General features: G+C 41.7%; 1 protein-coding gene across 2 annotated transcripts; it reads right to left on the minus strand.

Moving 5' to 3' along the window:
- Positions 1 to 1,442: 1,442 nt before the first annotated feature.
- Positions 1,443 to 16,665, minus strand: cars1 (cysteinyl-tRNA synthetase 1). 2 transcript variants are annotated; one of them, XM_060071784.1, is made up of 23 exons: positions 16,526 to 16,623; positions 15,360 to 15,590; positions 14,214 to 14,305; positions 13,943 to 14,031; positions 13,698 to 13,794; positions 13,298 to 13,396; positions 12,114 to 12,251; positions 11,862 to 12,002; positions 11,572 to 11,660; positions 11,356 to 11,477; positions 9,715 to 9,827; positions 9,398 to 9,526; positions 9,165 to 9,294; positions 8,653 to 8,756; positions 8,432 to 8,529; positions 7,797 to 7,986; positions 7,162 to 7,230; positions 5,524 to 5,605; positions 5,337 to 5,417; positions 4,610 to 4,677; positions 3,352 to 3,411; positions 2,887 to 2,970; positions 1,443 to 2,652 (listed from the first exon to the last, which is right to left on the minus strand). In XM_060071784.1, exons 1-23 carry the CDS (start codon positions 16,614 to 16,616, stop codon positions 2,524 to 2,526), a joined length of 2,526 nt encoding a protein of 841 aa, XP_059927767.1. In that variant the 5' UTR covers positions 16,617 to 16,623; the 3' UTR covers positions 1,443 to 2,523. The 2 variants fall into 2 exon arrangements, with proteins under 2 accessions (XP_059927767.1, XP_059927768.1); XM_060071785.1 differs by lacking the exon at positions 15,360 to 15,590 and having other exon boundaries at positions 16,526 to 16,665.
- Between the last annotated feature and the right edge of the window lie 107 nt (positions 16,666 to 16,772).

The following is a 16,772-nucleotide window of genomic DNA, read 5'->3' on the forward strand; positions in this document are numbered from 1 at the left end:
CAAAACCTCTGGCATTTTTACTTGCGGAACCAAAGTGCTCTGTAGAGCTCGTAAGTTCGCCCCTTCTGGTAGACCCCCATGGGACCTTTGAGATCGTAAAATATTAATGGATTTCAATGGAGAGAAAGTTATTATTTTCTGGTCCCAGTCTTTATATCCCCTGGATTACACATATGTTGTTTGTTTGTGGACTTTCTCTCCATTGAAACCCATTCGAATTTCCCTAGCCCAGAGGTCCCTTGGGGGTCTCCCGGGAGGGGCGGACTTACGAGCTCTATAGAGCTAGAGCTCGTAAGGGGGCGGTTTGTGAAAGGCTTACATTTGCAGCCTTTGAGGCTCTCCTGAGGAAGTGTAAAGGCAGAGGACGTCCAAGGTTGAAGTTGAGGCTCCTGAGAATCAACTGCTCCATTAGCAGGGCCTTGGGGAAGGTGTGTTTAGTGATGTATGCAAAATCTGCTACCTCTGGACAGTACATCTTCTCATACTTTGAAGCCACCAACATAGCTGTCACACGTGCAAGCTGGAGCATCCTGCGAGACACAGGCTGAACCAGCAAGTGCAGAGGAAGGGATAAGCATCTAGTTGACCAAAGGCCACCAAAGCAGTGACAATACAAAGTCCCCACTATACCAACCTGTGGAAAACGATCCAGAATTGCGACTGTGAGATACAGAATCTTTTCGAGCAGCTTGAACCTAGAATAAACCTTGATCAGCCAGTCGATCATGAGGGCCCTCTTTCTTTCATTGATTTAATAGATTAATTGGGTCGCACACTTTGTTGTGGGTGTTTTTAAGGATAAAGTGCGACAATGCTTGGCTGAGCTCCTCTTCTTTCATGGAGATGTCGGCCAACTCCTCAGGTATGGCAGGGGGCTCGATAGAGCATGAAATGTAGGTACTACTACCACAAACTTGTGAATGATCTTCTGGTTCAGGGCTTGTTTGGCGGTACATCTGAATGGTAAACTCTGCATTTGTTTTTCCCCCTTTAGAAAAAAAATGTGAAATCAATAATAGAATCAAAACAAAGTGACATTTAGTGGCATTACCTTTCTGTTAACAGCTACACTTGGAGCGTTTGTAAGCTTTCAGAGTGTTGTTCGCCTTGTTGTGTCCCTGAGTAAGACACTTAACCCTAACTGCTCCTGACGAGCTGACTGTCGCCTTGCATGGTTGACTTTGCCGTCGGTGTGTCAATGTGTGTATTAAGTCGCTTTGGATAAGTGCCTGCTAAATGCCCTAATTGTAGCAAATACTGTTTCAACACATGAATATAATAAACTATTTGGCACTTTTATACAAAAATGCATAACGAATAGCACACAAAACAAATAGTTTGAATGCATCTATTATTGATGCAATATTAATTAATTGCAAATTGTTCCAGATCTGAAGGCTCATCAAGTTCTATCTTCTCAAATGAAGTAAAAATTACATTAATTCAATAGGATGGCAATTTTATTAAATTTCAACAGGTCAACAGGTATGTCCTGCGTAAAAGGTACATGTATCTATCCTAAACTTCTATATAGAACTGCAGTTCACAAGATCCTCTCAGAACGTTATTAAACACTTCAAACATCATATATATGGAGGGTATAGAATGAAAACCGCAATGACCCTTTTTCTTCATAATAATTCTGTGTGTATGACTCCCACCTTCCCAGAGGTTCCATAGACAGCCATCATCAATTCAATGGAAACTACTTCTGATTACTACTTCCTTACAGGCCACCTATTCTTTCATATAACTGCCACATAACCACAGCAAAAACAATAAGTTACAATATGAATACATTGTTATGCAACCCCATTGGACGGCTGAATAATCTAGTCAATAGTAAGCATCATGTATGTTATTTGAAAAACCTTTTGTTTAGATGTTAGAAAGAGCTGGCTCTGTTTGGATCCTTGTGTTCGACTTACTCACGATTTAGCCAAAATCCATTGAAAGCAAATAGATTTCTGATGCCAATAAATACCATCAAATGGCAACTTATTGCGGCAAATATAATGGCATCAATATAGAATTAATATATTTGCTTTGCTTATTGGGAACTTGAACCAGCATATCAGTTTATCGTTCAAAAAGCTTAAGCAATGACCAGCATAAACATTTTAAAAATAATAAATATTTAGGTTGATAGTAAAAAAAAAGAAAGAAGCTTTTACAGCATTTGCTAAACACAAAGGCAGAATCATTTTGGTCATTGGCAGCTCCTTCTGATAGCAGCCACATTTCTTTATAGACAATGCTTTCAGGTTATTCCAATCCCTTCCCCAGTTTACTGTAATTAAATAAAAAATAGGAAACATTATGATTTGCTATTTAATGGTGGTGTATGTTGTTAACACAAAAGGTAGTGATAAATCAACTTTCCTTTAACATTATCTAGTTAGGCTTTCCTTCTGTGTGTCCGTTTCCCTTTATTGTTCTGACAAACGAGATGCAGAGGTGTCGAGCCAGCATCACTGGCCTGAATATTTATTTCCTAGGAGAGATAAGTTCTGTGTGCAACACTCAGCTGCCATTCTGATTCATCTGGAGGTTATCACGGTGTAGTTTATCTTGCGCCTCGTAGAGCTTACGCAGTTTCTTCGCCTGTCCTTTACTGATTTCCTTTCCTTCCAGGTCATGAGTGGGAAATCCCTGGATAAAAGAAAATTGTTTAATTTCAGCCTCCAGGACAAAAAATAATTAATAAAGAGACATTGTTTTTAGTATAGGTCATAGAATTCCACAAACTCAATAGTCAATATGATTCAGTATGATTTTGTAGTGTGTCAGAGAATCAGAATTAGACCAAATCGAGGGGATGAACTGACTAGTTAATGAACAGTGCTGTGATTCGTTCCAAAGCAAATTAGTAGCTAATATAGTTACCGTTTCATCAAACTTTGAGTATTTGTCAGCTTCTTTGAGAAACATCTCACACGCGGGAATCTTCATCTTTGCAAGTTTGGCCATCTAAAATTGACACAGTAATTAGTCAATTAATTCAGAAATTATGATAACAGATCACCAGAAAGTATTCTCTATGTCCCTAAAATGTGTCATATTTAGCAGAGGAAGATGCTATTATGCTCGATAGCCAGGATGTATAATCTTGGTATAAGCTGGATATTCATTGGGATGTTCATTGGGGTCAAGAGAAAATATGGCGGACCAAACTAAGTTTTAGCCCATTTTTAGCTCAAGTGTAGAACTAGCTTGGCTTAGTTAAGACGCTGGCCGGATGCAAGAAAAAGCAATGCTGCAACGGTTATTGATACAGAAGATTGCGTTGGTGGTCTTCCTCATCTGCTCCAATTCATGTTTATGAGAACGTTTTGGTATTTATTAACTGACCTCCTGTTCTTGTTTCTTTCTAGTAGCCTCTTCCTTCTTCTTTCTCTTTTCCTCTTCCATCTGCGAAAAAAAAACCAAATATTAAATTATAGACCTGCTATTAAATTGCCTGCATTAGTATATGATTAAGAATTTGTCTTGCAGAATATTAAAATGTTTTTGAATAGGTGATAGGTGTATTCATATCCTTAAATCATACAAGTTTGCTACATTAGGAAAACAACAAGCTGTGATTTTGTCATGAGGTATTGAGCATACTAAACGTGCACTTTTATTTTTGCATTTTCTTGTGCCAAACGTAAAGGCCTGGGTATTTTTGGCACAACAAAGCGTGCATGTTGACTTATTTGTTTCCAAATGCTCTAATGTTCAGGGCCCGGTTTCTCGATAATGTACACTCTTAGCGCAGCTACGTTTAGACGTATCAACGTTGTTTACCTCTATAGGCGTGGTTCCCGAGCGCTCTCTTAGGAGTCTTCTTAGGAAACACTCCCTACGTCGTTCGTAAACGCTGTCCAGAAAGAACGTGCTGCATGACAGCGTTCTAAAAAAAATTGCAGTCTTTGCGAATAAAACATTGCTCGAAATTCTTCTAGTAGGCCTTAACATTTATTTAACCAAGGGGCGAACATAGCATAGCCTACACTGATTTAAAAAAGTATATAGCAGCGGAGGAGATTGAGGCAATCACATCCTTAATTACATCTGTCGATACCGTTCAAATGAGGCTATTGATTTTCTGTTTACAAAAGGTGTCTGGTTTCTCTTTACAAAAGGTTTCCCATTATAATTGCCTTAATTTTAAAGACAGTTTTGTTGTAAAATAAATCCAATATATGTATTTTTTTTTATTGGAAGCGAGTCGAGCTGACATCGCCTGCTGTACCGTACATGTACTGTAATGTATATTGGTGAAACACAACACTGCCAATGTGGCAGTTCCATGCACAAAGGGGATTTCTAAAGGTTACTGTACAGTGGCGGCGACAAGCGTCATGAGCTGAACCATCACTACGGTAGAGCTAAAAAGGTTCTATGAGCGCTTCAGACCAACCTTACAAATGAACGACGTACGAAAGAGATTTGTAGCAATGAACGTTTCCAGAAACACGCAAGATGTTAAGGTAGAACTTTAAGTAGCAGTTACGAATGACGTAGCGTTAAGAAGACTTTAAGAAGGTTTCGGGAAACCGGGCCCAGAAAGATGACGAAGCCAACACAACCACACTCCAACTTCCAAAAAACTCTCTGCCCATACCCTTTTCTTCTCTTCTCGTTCCTTCAGCAGGGTCTCTTTGTCCACCAGCTTCACCACTGTAGGGAGACCTGTACCAAACATTAATTGTTCAGTCAAAATATATAAAGGGAAACATATGGATAACGGTCTCAAAGCAACATGCTCATAATAATAATAATAATAATACATTTCATTTAGAGGCGCCTTTCAAGACACCCAAGGTCACCTAATGGCTCTCACTAAGTCGGGGAAAGAGGCCTTTTGGTTTTCTCCACCCTGTGTCTGCAGTAAGAGCTTCAGCTACAGGACCTAATCACTCTTAGTTAATTGAATTCCGTTTTGAAACAAAGGGAAGCACAAACTATTGGAAATTATAGATGTTTGAACTAATATCTACCATTCTATTGCCATGCTGATATGTTAAGCTTTATCTTTTTTAAAAGATCATGTTCTGCTGCCCTTGTAAGCCAGGTCTCTCTTGGAAAAGATATTTGTAATTTCAAGTGACTGGTAAAATGAAGGTTAAATAAAAAAAGACGAATAATGTACTGTAATGGACTCTATCGACAAGACACAAGTCTTGAACGATTCAAGTTCGACTGTGATTTTATGATAAATAGTATAATAATTCAGCATGGATGTCCAACATGAGTAGGGAACCTTGAGTGCGGCCTGGGTATTTTCGTCCTCATGGCTGCAGCTCAAAGTCACAGTACTGTGCATCCACCCACTCCCCCTCCACCGGTACCTTCGTGATCCTCTAGTCGAACGCCCAGATCAGGCAAGGTGTCATCCCGGACCACGTCACACAGCTGTAGCAGCTCCGTCACTGGAAATTACATGAAGGACTTGATTATCCTAGAATTGTGACGACGGGCGAAGGCATGTACCTAAACCTACCAGGCTAAGGAATTAACGCGGATTTGAATACATACCCTTCTGCTCTCTTGCAATTCTCCGTACATTTTCTCTAAAGTCTGAAAGCACTTTCAGATATGGCATCAATGTGGTTTCCAGCTGAAAAATACAAAAAAGGTTGGATTTAAATTATGAAGTCAGTAATATATACTGTATATAATGTATAATGTATTTAAATATTGGAAATATTATGGAAACTAGAGTTTACATAATACCAACCTCTAGTTGTCATTAAATCCATAGCAATAATGTGGAAACCCCAGTCGATAATGTAACCAATCTCAGAGCGCATAATATAATAACATTTTGCCTACAATGTTACAACGTATAACAATTTTTGGTTCACCTATAATGTAATGAAGCAAAGATAATAATTTCCTCCTTATGTTATAAAGCAAGCATAATAATATTCTACTTATAAGCCGTTTTCCCACATTTTTGCCGCATTTGTATATCAAGAGAATTGACCCAGAGGGTGATTCACACTTAATGCTTTATATATGGACATCGATGTCGTTTAGACATCGGTAGAATCAACGGGGGGTTTAGGGGGGTGGGCTTGCAAAGTGCCGGATATGACGTAGGGTCTAAGTTGGCAAGAGGCGGGATACGTGTGGCCGCTGTCACTGTAGTTTGTTTTGATTTGACCATAGACAAAATGGAGGCAGAACTCATCGCGATCATCTTAAATGTTGCTAAAATGATGCATCATATATTCTGTTGCATCCACAAAATCCGAAGCATCGATCGATGAGAGACTAGAGCACTAATAAGAGACAAATGGAAGAAACAACGAAGAAAAATATAACTAACACTTGGACAATTTTAGTTGATTTCTGTGTTTAACTGAGAAAACCGGGAGTGGAAGGATGGGACCCTATAATGTTCAGCTGACTGTTGTCGGTAATAATAATAATAAAAAAAAATCCATACACATGCAGCTGTGAACAAATTCATTTGTTCACAGCTGTGTCTTTAAGATCACGTGACTTGTGTGTTGATATGCCGGTCGGCGCCATGTTTGAATTTAACGGTTTTTACATGACAATAAGAAGGACCTGTCGTTGCCTGTCGACGTGAGAAATCTTCCCTTCTTTTATCGCAATATCTACATTCTATAGACAGAACGTTGTTAAAACAGACGGAAGGGGGGAGGGGGTACATCAATATCGCAAGACATTGCGGGATGCGGGATCGATCTTGGTGTGTGTGTATGCGGTGTCCTGCGCTGTCTTTGTTTTGAAACATCTGCGTCAGCGTGCGCGTGTGTGCGTGTTCTTAGGCGTTTCTGTGTGTGTGTATGACGTGTGTATGACGTGCATGTATGCGTGTGCGTGTGCAGTGTTCTGCGCTGCCTTTGTCTTAATACGTCTGCGTTACCGCTCGCATGTCTGTTTTCGTGCGAGTGTGTGTGTGTCTGTGCGTGCGTGCGGTGTATGTGTGTGTTCTTGCGTGCTGTGAGTGCGTGTGAGCTGCAGGCTGCTTGCCACATGCGCACTGTCCAACTTGAGTAACTTGTGCGACAGGCCTGCTATTATAAATAGTAGTAAGATATTAAATATTTAGTATAGATGCAATGATGAGCCGATATCTGAAACAGAAAGACCAGAGATGTTGTACACAGAACGAACTGTCAAGGATTCCGTTATACTTACGTCTATGTCTCGGCCTGTGCCCCCGACTGGGAAACCAATCGGCTGGGCTCCTTCAATGGCACCAAACGTCTAGGGCAGAGCGGAGATCTGATGAGTGCCTCATAGGGTAGAATTATGACATTATTGCAAGACGGACTTGAGCAGCCCACCATTCAGTGGACATGAACAGCTTCCTCAACATAGGAGTTGCAACTGAGCAGTCTTCATCTGCCTTTGTTGTAAATTACATTTCACTTTTACTTTGTATTTAAATGTGCTGTAGGTCAGTTTAAAGCAGAAAAAGCAGAAGAGAGTATTATTTGGAAAATAAACAACCCCCCGTCCCCCGAAAACACCATCCCTCTTTTCTCCCTCACTCGCTGCGTTATAAAAATAAAAATCACCTTGTGAGAGAATGTGAATGATGATTAGACCAAATCAGGGAAGAAACACTCTGATTGGCCAGAAACATGCTAGAATTAGCTAGAGGCAGCCTGAAATATAAATCAGCTCAGAGGCACTAAGGCATTCCACTCCATCAGATATTCTCTAAGGGAATTTTTACTCAGCTGATGGATGGCTATTGTATTTCTAGCAGATTATACTCAACGTATAGCTCTTCAAAATTACCTACAGCACCTTCAAGACATCCTCACCTTCAACATGGCTGTCAGGTAGGCGGCGACGCTGTCCAACAGCATAAGGTTGGGCTGGAGCTTGGCACTCTTCCTGCTGGCGATGTAGGTGTTGCTCTGACTGACCAGGGCCCTCATCTCCTCCATGGCAGCGCGCGTGTCCACGTTATCACAGAGTGCCTCGTGAACGGCCGACTTCCTCTCATAGAAACTATAAAGCAACATATATACATCGTCGTAAATACGTTGCTGCTCAGACGGAGCTTCACCTGCCGCACTTGTTGCATTAGGCAACAGGTGCCCGATAAGCCCAACTTTCTCGCAGACACAGAAGTCAACTGCCGCCCAGAGCTCCACACGTCCACACAGACCGAGGCGCCAGAGCCCCTTGGTCGTGATGTCAGACTGCCTCGGAGAAGGTAGTCTGACGTCACAAAGAGAATGCCACCTGCGTTCGCAGCAAAGTGGAACGTTCATCTGGGATTTTACCCCTTTCTCTGTAAATTGGCGACTTATTTAATTAACAGTGATAAATGGCAGATCACTATTTTGACGATCATGTCAGACAAATGCCCACGTTTGAAAAATAAAATAAAAATTGAGCTCACTTGCTCTTTAAACCAGAGACAGCCCACAGACAGTGCAGCTCTACGTACCATTTGTTCAGGTCCATCTCGGCTGCTTCCCACTTCTCAAACTGACCGGTGATGTCAGTAGGACAGCGCAGAATGTCTTTCACATTGAGGAAGAACTCCTATAGGGGGTCAGGGAAGCCAATTAGTGACCAGTTCACACATTGGATTCAAAGACTGGTTCAATAAAAAGGAAAAGGGCAAAACGTCAATCAGCAGCGATTCACCGGCTGTGATCCACCTACATTCATGAACTTCTCGTACTGGACGGCAGACTCCATGGTGTTGGCCGAATAGTCCAGCGTGTCCTTCCAGGAATGCATGAGGAACGCCAGGCGGAGTTGACGAGCTGCAGGGAGAGACCAAGACAGCAATTGTAATGTCATAAGACATCAAACTTCAAACTTGAATTAATAAACATGTCCAAGGGTTCTCATCTCGGAATGCCTGGAACAGGGAGCTCCAAACATCCGTTACTGGAAAGAAGGCGGGACTTTGGATGGAGCGATAGTACTTTCAGTTACATGGGATTAGAAGCGAGGCTTCTGATTGGGCGGTATCCATTTACATTTTAAGGATATTACTTTGTCATATACGGAACAAGGATACCTCCACAATACAGGACTATACTCAGCCTAATTAATACGTATGCATAAGAATGTTCTCAAGTTCTACTTTAGATGGAAGCGGTGTTTGTGGAATGAGGGGATTTCAATGGAGGATTACAAACTGATCTTTCAATCTTAATTCGAGTCACCTGAATTATTTGCCAAGGCATCCTTTATTGTGATGAAATTCTTAAGAGACTTAGACATCTTGCAGCCTGCAATTGTCAGGTGGCCAGTATGCAGGAAGTAGCGGACCCAATTATCATTCTCAAAGAAAGCCTATGGGGGAACAATACATGTCAGTAAATATAACTTCATTTTCACTTGAACAACTGCATCCTTAGGCTAGTTTTACGGTATGCAAAAGAAAGGATTTCTCTACCTCAGACTGAGCCAGTTCATTGTCATGATGGGGAAAGCGGAGATCAAAACCCCCTCCATGGATATCCATGGATTCTCCCAAGATGGAGCCCGCCATGGCAGAACATTCAATATGCCAACCAGGCCTCCCCTGTCAAGTAGAAAACACGAAGAGTTAACATCTACAATCAACTTATTATAACAAGCAGCTTTGAAGCACTTTCCTCTAGAAAGATAATAAGCTGGTCTATTAGAATACTGTACAACCTATCGTCATATTTTGTACAATTTATTTTTAAATTCAAATAAAAAGTTCTGTAGTTCCTGTTTGAGACCCACCTTCCCCCAGGGAGAGTCCCATGAAGGCTCTCCAGGCTTTGAGGCTTTCCACAGGGCAAAGTCATTCGGGGAGTGTTTCTCACTCAGCCTTTCAGCAGAGATGCTCAGGTCTCCTAACAGTCAGACACAGGGCATCGTTTACAAACAACGGCAATGCATGGCAAGGTCTGTCAAAACATTCCTCATCACATCATCATAAACAGTCATGAGTGGTTGAGAGAGTGGCCCTCAAAGATCTTTAGTAAATCAATTTATAAATTAAACAGGGCAAACGTGAATGTAATGGCATCTATGAATGGTTTAAATGTTTATTCTAATATGATTCTTGATATCACAACACATCTGGTGTTTTCGAGATGCATCATACACCATCCGCACGAGAGTTAAAGAGTTCCCGTTTGTCTTTGTGGGCATCGCTGCCACACGCGTCAGTCATTGGCTAGTCATTGTTATTGTTAGCTGCATTAACCTCTTTAGCAAACCAGCTCGAAAACAAACCCAACTTTACATTGTATTGCACGCACAGCAACACACTGCAATGCTTTAATTGGTGACCGGATTAAATCAGCAATGTAATCAAGTGTGTAAGAGCATTTAAAATGACATTAATACAACCAACGTGGTACAAATACAAAGAAAATACATGTCATTATGGGTGCAGTCATCTTTTTTTGTCGAGTTGTACGGTTAACCTCACTGAACCCAGTTGACTCTCAGAAGTAAGAGGAATCCCGAGAGGGATTCTGTGACGGACCAAAAGGTATGAAGGTATTATCATAGCAAGTCTTTAGTACCTGTAACTGCAGATTTTGTATGCGTATACTGAAGTCACAAATGTGTAACAGTAATGCTGCTATCCATTTGGATGGTACGCTGGTACGAACGACCAGCTTCAGCGAGAACGTGACATATTTCCCTTGCTCCAGCCTTCCAGTTTGCCATTTGTGTTTCTGTCGAGCCACGAGGGGGAGTAGTAGCAGGCTAGTCATCATTAGCAACATAGCCTCTTTAGCAAACCAGCTTGAAAACAAAACTTTACATTGAATTGCACGCAAAGCAAGACCGTGCAATGCATATATTGGTGACCGGATTAAAGCAGCAATGACATCAAGTGTGTAGGAGGTTTTAAAAACGACATTAAAACCACCAACGTGGTACAAATACAAAGAAAATACATCTCATCCCCCATTAGCTATGGGCGCAGCCATCTTCTTTGCGAGTTGTACAGCTCTGCTGGCTCTACTTTGAAAGCGACGAGATACTACGACCAAAAGGGGGCGTGTCTAAGTGAAATGCTGCAAGAAAGCTGGGAGATTTGCGACTTTACCACTTCATAAATCCAAATGGATAGCAGCATAAGTTTGAAGTCGTAAATATTTATTTTGCATGTGTATTCTGAAGTCACAAATGTGTAACAATACACATTTTGACTTCAAATTTACTGTTACACATTTATGAATTTAGTGTACACATACCAAATCTGCAGTTACAGGTGCTGAAGACTACTTCATAAAAAGGGGCGTGCCTCACAGAAATATCACAGGAAAGTTGTGAGATTTCCCTCTTTGCAAGTCTTGCGGGTGGTGTACAATGCATCTTGAACACACCAATACATAGTGATAATAACAATGCAATTTTTACCTTCTCCTTCTTGCAATGCTTTCTGGTCACCAACTCCTTCAGGCACTAGTTTGCCATAGGAGTGTTGTTTACTAGAATCAAATTTACTAGTGTCAAAGTAAACAGAACCGTTTGACTCATACCTGAAAAGAGAGAAAGGGGGCAGGGGGTGTTATTAGAGAGATGCAAATTCATTCCACGATCTATAGGCATCTTGATGTATGGTTACTCTCTTACCCATAGCCATTAGAAACAATTTTCTTAACAAAGTCCACAATCTCCGGCACATATTCACTGACCCTGGTAAGCACGTCAGGAGGAAGCACCTGATTATGAAAAAACAAAACAAAATCATTTCAATCATCCAACATAGTTGGTAATGACTAGATAAAGGCTTGATGTGTTTTTATACACATAATCATTCTGTTATACAATACATCCATACATGTATGTATTTTCATTGCTTTAACTTCAAATAAGGTGCATGTATGATATAGCATTACAAAACGTGTTTGACGTCCGCCTACATTCAGTGCAGCCATGTCAGCGTGGTACTCCCCCTCCCAGTACTTGGGCAGAGTTGAGAAGATGGAGTTCTCTGTGACCTGACTTCCAAACTGGTCATCCAGCCAGTCAGCCAGCAGGTCCTTAGCACTCTCCAGTAGCACCTTAGTTAAAAAAATATACAGATAAAAAAAGCGACCGATTACAGTTATAATTACAACAAATAGAACAGCAAACACTAGAAAAAAATGACAATTTAACACACACTCCCACACCTCGGCATGAATGGGGTGTTCCTTGCTGTGCACGGCGGCCTGCAGGGGGCCCAGGACAGCGGCCACAGCAGCATCCAGCCTCTCAAGCATCTGCCTCTTGTCTGGGTCTGTCGTCTCCGCAAGCTTCTGTTGGAAAGGCTGTCTCACACACACACACACACACACACACACACACACACACACACACACACACACACACACACACACACACACACACACACACACACACACACACACACACACACACACACACACACACACACACACACACACTTTTTTAAGATTTTAATTTAGTTGTGTCCAATTAATCCAATAAAGAAGATTTGCTATTTGCTTCTCAGTCTACAATAAGTGATGTTTGACATCAATTGTATAGTAATTCAAAACAACAATTTCCGTCATGTTTACACAATATAACATATGCAGGCCATATGATGGATCTTTGCTATCTGCAGCAGAGTCAAACCAACTACGGTTATTAATGGCGCGTTTCCACCGACGGTTGCGGGTCGGTTCGGTATGCAAAGGTGCGGCACTGTTCGCGTTTCCACTGCCAAAAGTGGGCGGGGTCCGGACCGAGCCGTGATGAGCCGTACTCGTCTCACAGTACTCCTCCGTTGGGGTACTGAGACGTCTGAAAGGGTGCCAACAAGTTCGAGCTACACACACCGTCCGTTGATTGGTCGAAAGAATCGTCACTTCCGTGCGACAGGGGGATAATAAGTACCAGCGTGGTATTTCTGGACAACGGCGAAAGCTTCGTTTATTGAAGAAAATGTTGCGCAAAAGTTTGCCGTCCTACTTGGATGTCCTACATTGTGGTTCTTTGTTCATTGTGTCACGTTCTTCTTTTTCATTGGATTTATTAGCCGGCTACACTGTGTCGGGCTGCTATGAAGTCACGATGCTTACGTAGCTGCCGCTGCTATCCCCATCCGGCTTAAATCCTGCTCTACCATAAGGGTACTGTCGGCAGTGGAAACGGGAGCCCTAACTGAGCTGAGCCAAACCGCACCTTCATTACTTGGCAAAGGCGTGCTGGGCCGAAGCGCATCCGCCAGTGGAAATTCGCCATAAGTAAAGGATGCATTGTTTGGTGACAGAACGATGAGTTGTGTTGGTCAGTCAAAATGGCAAGATAATATGTTTTCCCGTTTAGGAGCTTGTCGTGTGTTAGGCCTCACCCCTCTGGCACTCAGAACATCCTGTATTATTTGAGATGCTTCAGGTTTCTTCTTCTTGTACTGCTCCAGAAGGTAGTTCTGTCTTGCCCTCTTGATTATCTGGAAGACAGAAGCACAAACATCTAACCTAGAGACACAAATCAAACTGCTTTTGGGAATCCTTAATTATCTAACCACCTGAGCAACCGTCTTTCAATTTTGCCATGATAAAAACAGCATTGATGTGGTGTTATATTCTCCACAGAGCTATACGAAACCTGTCAGTTAACTAGCACCGTTTACGAGACAATGTGTAGGTGAATAACACATAATAATAATACATAATTCAGGTCGAAGAGCACGTCATCTACCAAGAACATTTAGCATTTAAAAGTTGAACAAGTGATATATACCCACTTACTTTGTCATCTATGTCTGTGATATTCATGCAGTAGAGAACGTCATATTTGAAATAGTCTTTGAGTATCCTTCGCAGTATATCAAAAGATATGTACGATCTGCAGAATGAAGCACAGTAAAATTCTGCAATGTTGAAATACGGATGCATTAAGTAAGGCATGACGACATTAAATATTAATCGCACAACCATCGAAGTTGTTCACATGATAACACCTGCTCCTCTTAGGTCCACAGCTGATTATTTACCTTGCATGTCCCATGTGAGATGCATCATACACGGTGGGCCCACAGCTGTACCACAGCACTCTGTTCCCATTCTGGGGAACAAACGTCTCCTGCAACATGAAGCGATAACACATGGTTCGGGGGGCTGCCTTGGTTTGAATCCACAGATATGATCGTGGAATTATTCTGGGATTCTGTTTGATAAATGGTGGCCTTTTTAAAAGGAAAAAAGTGAAAAAGAAAAAGTTGCTCAGCAAAGATCCAATGCATGAGAGAAAGAGCGCCTGGCTACCTTGGTTCTGGTCAGACTGTTGTAGAGCCGCAGCTGGGCCACCTCTGTTCCAGCGGGGGCCGCCCAGGGTGGCTGTGTCCGCTTCCCTTTCACTGAAATAACGTTTGGATAAAGATGGGTTTAAATGTCTTTGAGAAACAATACAAGGAATTGAGACAGATGAGTATTACTTTTCTAAACGCAATTTCCGATGCTTTTCTGAGAGGATACAATAAACTATGGCATAGAATCTCTAACTAACCCCCCTATACCGAACATCTTAACTAAACATCTTAACTACACCTATGAAAGTAGGGCCAGTGCCACGATCGGTTAACCATTCAAACACTTCGCTTTTTAGCATACAACAAAGGACTGAATTGATTACTTCGAACAAGCCTGTTCGAGGGTTAAATAGGGTTAAAATTCACCCCACTTTTATTCATTTTCAGAGTTTAAGCTTCAATTAGATACTAATCAATTGAGCTTCTTTCACAGGCTGTTCCATATTAGGAACCTTTTCTCCATTTGTTTCATAAAAATGTAATGAAGAAGTACAACTCGACTAATAGCGATGAATCATCTTAAGCCTTAGATAACGGCGGTTCACTTTAGTATTCAGTTTCTGCAGCTATTTCTTTGCGTCAAAAGCAGTACAATTCCAGGAAGTGAGCAGTTACCACTACATAGCAGCAACTTTCATGGGCCATACCAAATCTCAACCCAACCCTCTAGTCTAGTGGCCTGGATGATTTCAAAATGTAAATATAACTAAAGGAAATTAGGCGAATAATGTTTTTCTTTCTACCAAAATAATGACATACAAATGCACTTCAGGCTTAAGACATTAAGCACAACGTTGTCCATCCATTTCCATGCAACTTATGCATTTTTAGAGGGTTAGGCTTTCTCTGATCTCCCATTAACAAAATAATTCATGCCAATGATACATATGTTGCCAGGGTTTCACAAGGTGTGCGCAGGCAAAAACATTGATTGTTCTAGAAATTAAAAGGCCTCTTGGATGGGGACCAATGCAGGTATTGTGAAGCAGCCAAGAACTGCTCCCACCTTAAGTTTGAAAGGCTGGTTTCATGTACCCTGCCTGGGGACAGCTCCAACGAGCCTTCCACTACTCTTGTTGAGGGGCTTGTGCGATCTACTCACTGCTGCTGCTCTGAGGGCTGAGATCCTGCTGCAGCGCAGCTATGTGTCTGTACCAGCGCAGAGCGTGGACATGTTGGGGTGCGGGGGCCCTGTTGAGGAGCTCAAAGGCCTCCTGGTCTGCATGAGAGGGGCTGAACCCAGCCAGGTAGCTGCGTGAGGCCAGGTACTCATTCAAGGCACATGCCAACTCAGCCTCTTCATTTATTTGTACCAAGAAGCCATATTCAAAGGCTGCAGAAACAAGAGGGCACACGTCCGCAAGTAATTATCGAGAATACAGGCTACACTTTTCTGATCCACGTTTTACTACTGGTATGGAATACAGAATGCAGGCCTCTCGGACATTGGTTTATAACTGACATTTAATTTCCACCAGTTGCTGAAGAGAATAAAACCGCTGGGGGCAGGTATTTTCAAACCTTCACCTGACAGCCATTAAAACAGTAACCTAGATATCACAATATACGCCTACGTTTGGCGTACATTGTTTACAGCGGTTCAAACATATGTTCTAAGCTTCCCAAAATAAACAAAAGGACGTTATGAAAATATCAGCAACAAAATGTCATCATCGAGTGTAATGTTGTAGGTTCTTAGTGATAGCAAAAGCCTGTGTTTCATCGTTACAAATACAACAGTAATAGTGAGATCAATGTAACCTTTTGCCCAGAATAGTCATGCGGGCGTTATATCCTCATATGTGAAACTGAAACAACAGATTACTAGGCTTCTTCCGGGAAAGTTTCATCAAAGCAAAATCAGAATATATTTGTTAAATACTCTTTTTTTTTCTCCGCTAAAGTCTGAGAATGCTCCCTGAACAATGACAGCTTACGGTTATGGCTTAGGAACTGTGTACCAGCAGTGAGACCTCTCGGTTGATGCATTTTTTTTCTCACTGGGATGTTGTTCTGATAAAACGGAATTTGAGTATCGATAAAATAACACAGTGGCTTTCCCAGAATAAGAGTAATGTTATCACCATCAGCTAAGCACAGTCAAGCATTCTGCATTATATCGCTATAACCGGTTGGACGCATGGAGGTTTCTGCAGGCGTTTTGGCTTATCTATCTGCAATATTATTGCAGCTAAAACATTAGATATTCTCAACAAAACCCAAAAGTATATACGCGTGTAAATGGGTCAGCAAGGGAAAATGAAATACCTTGATCACCCGAGCTCGACATTTTCCAGTGTGGTTGGATGATGCAACAACAACGTGCCCGGAAGAGGATCCGTATGCAACTAGGAACCATTCGGTTTCAAAACATCAATGGGACATATTTGGCCTGCGCACCATTGACCATTGGAAATTGACTACCTGCCTACAGTTCTTGGTATCTATATGGCGTCTTGTGCCTACAACACTGCCTAATTTGGAAAACTTTTACAAAGTCCTTAGTTTTTTTTTT

The sequence above is a fragment of the Gadus macrocephalus genome, chromosome 14, assembly GCF_031168955.1.
Source record: "Gadus macrocephalus chromosome 14, ASM3116895v1".
Taxonomy (NCBI): domain Eukaryota; kingdom Metazoa; phylum Chordata; class Actinopteri; order Gadiformes; family Gadidae; genus Gadus; species Gadus macrocephalus.

Coding starts and splice junctions, on each gene's coding strand:
- cars1 (XM_060071784.1), bottom strand. CDS start 16,616: ATGGTTCCTAGTTGCATACGGATCCTCTTCCGGGCACGTTGTTGTTGC. Junction 14,306..15,359: donor CAGCCCTCAGAGCAGCAGCA/GTGAGTAGATCG, acceptor ACGTTATTTCAG/TGAAAGGGAAGCGGACACAG. Junction 13,795..13,942: donor TCTCACATGGGACATGCAAG/GTAAATAATCAG, acceptor TTCATTCTGCAG/ATCGTACATATCTTTTGATA.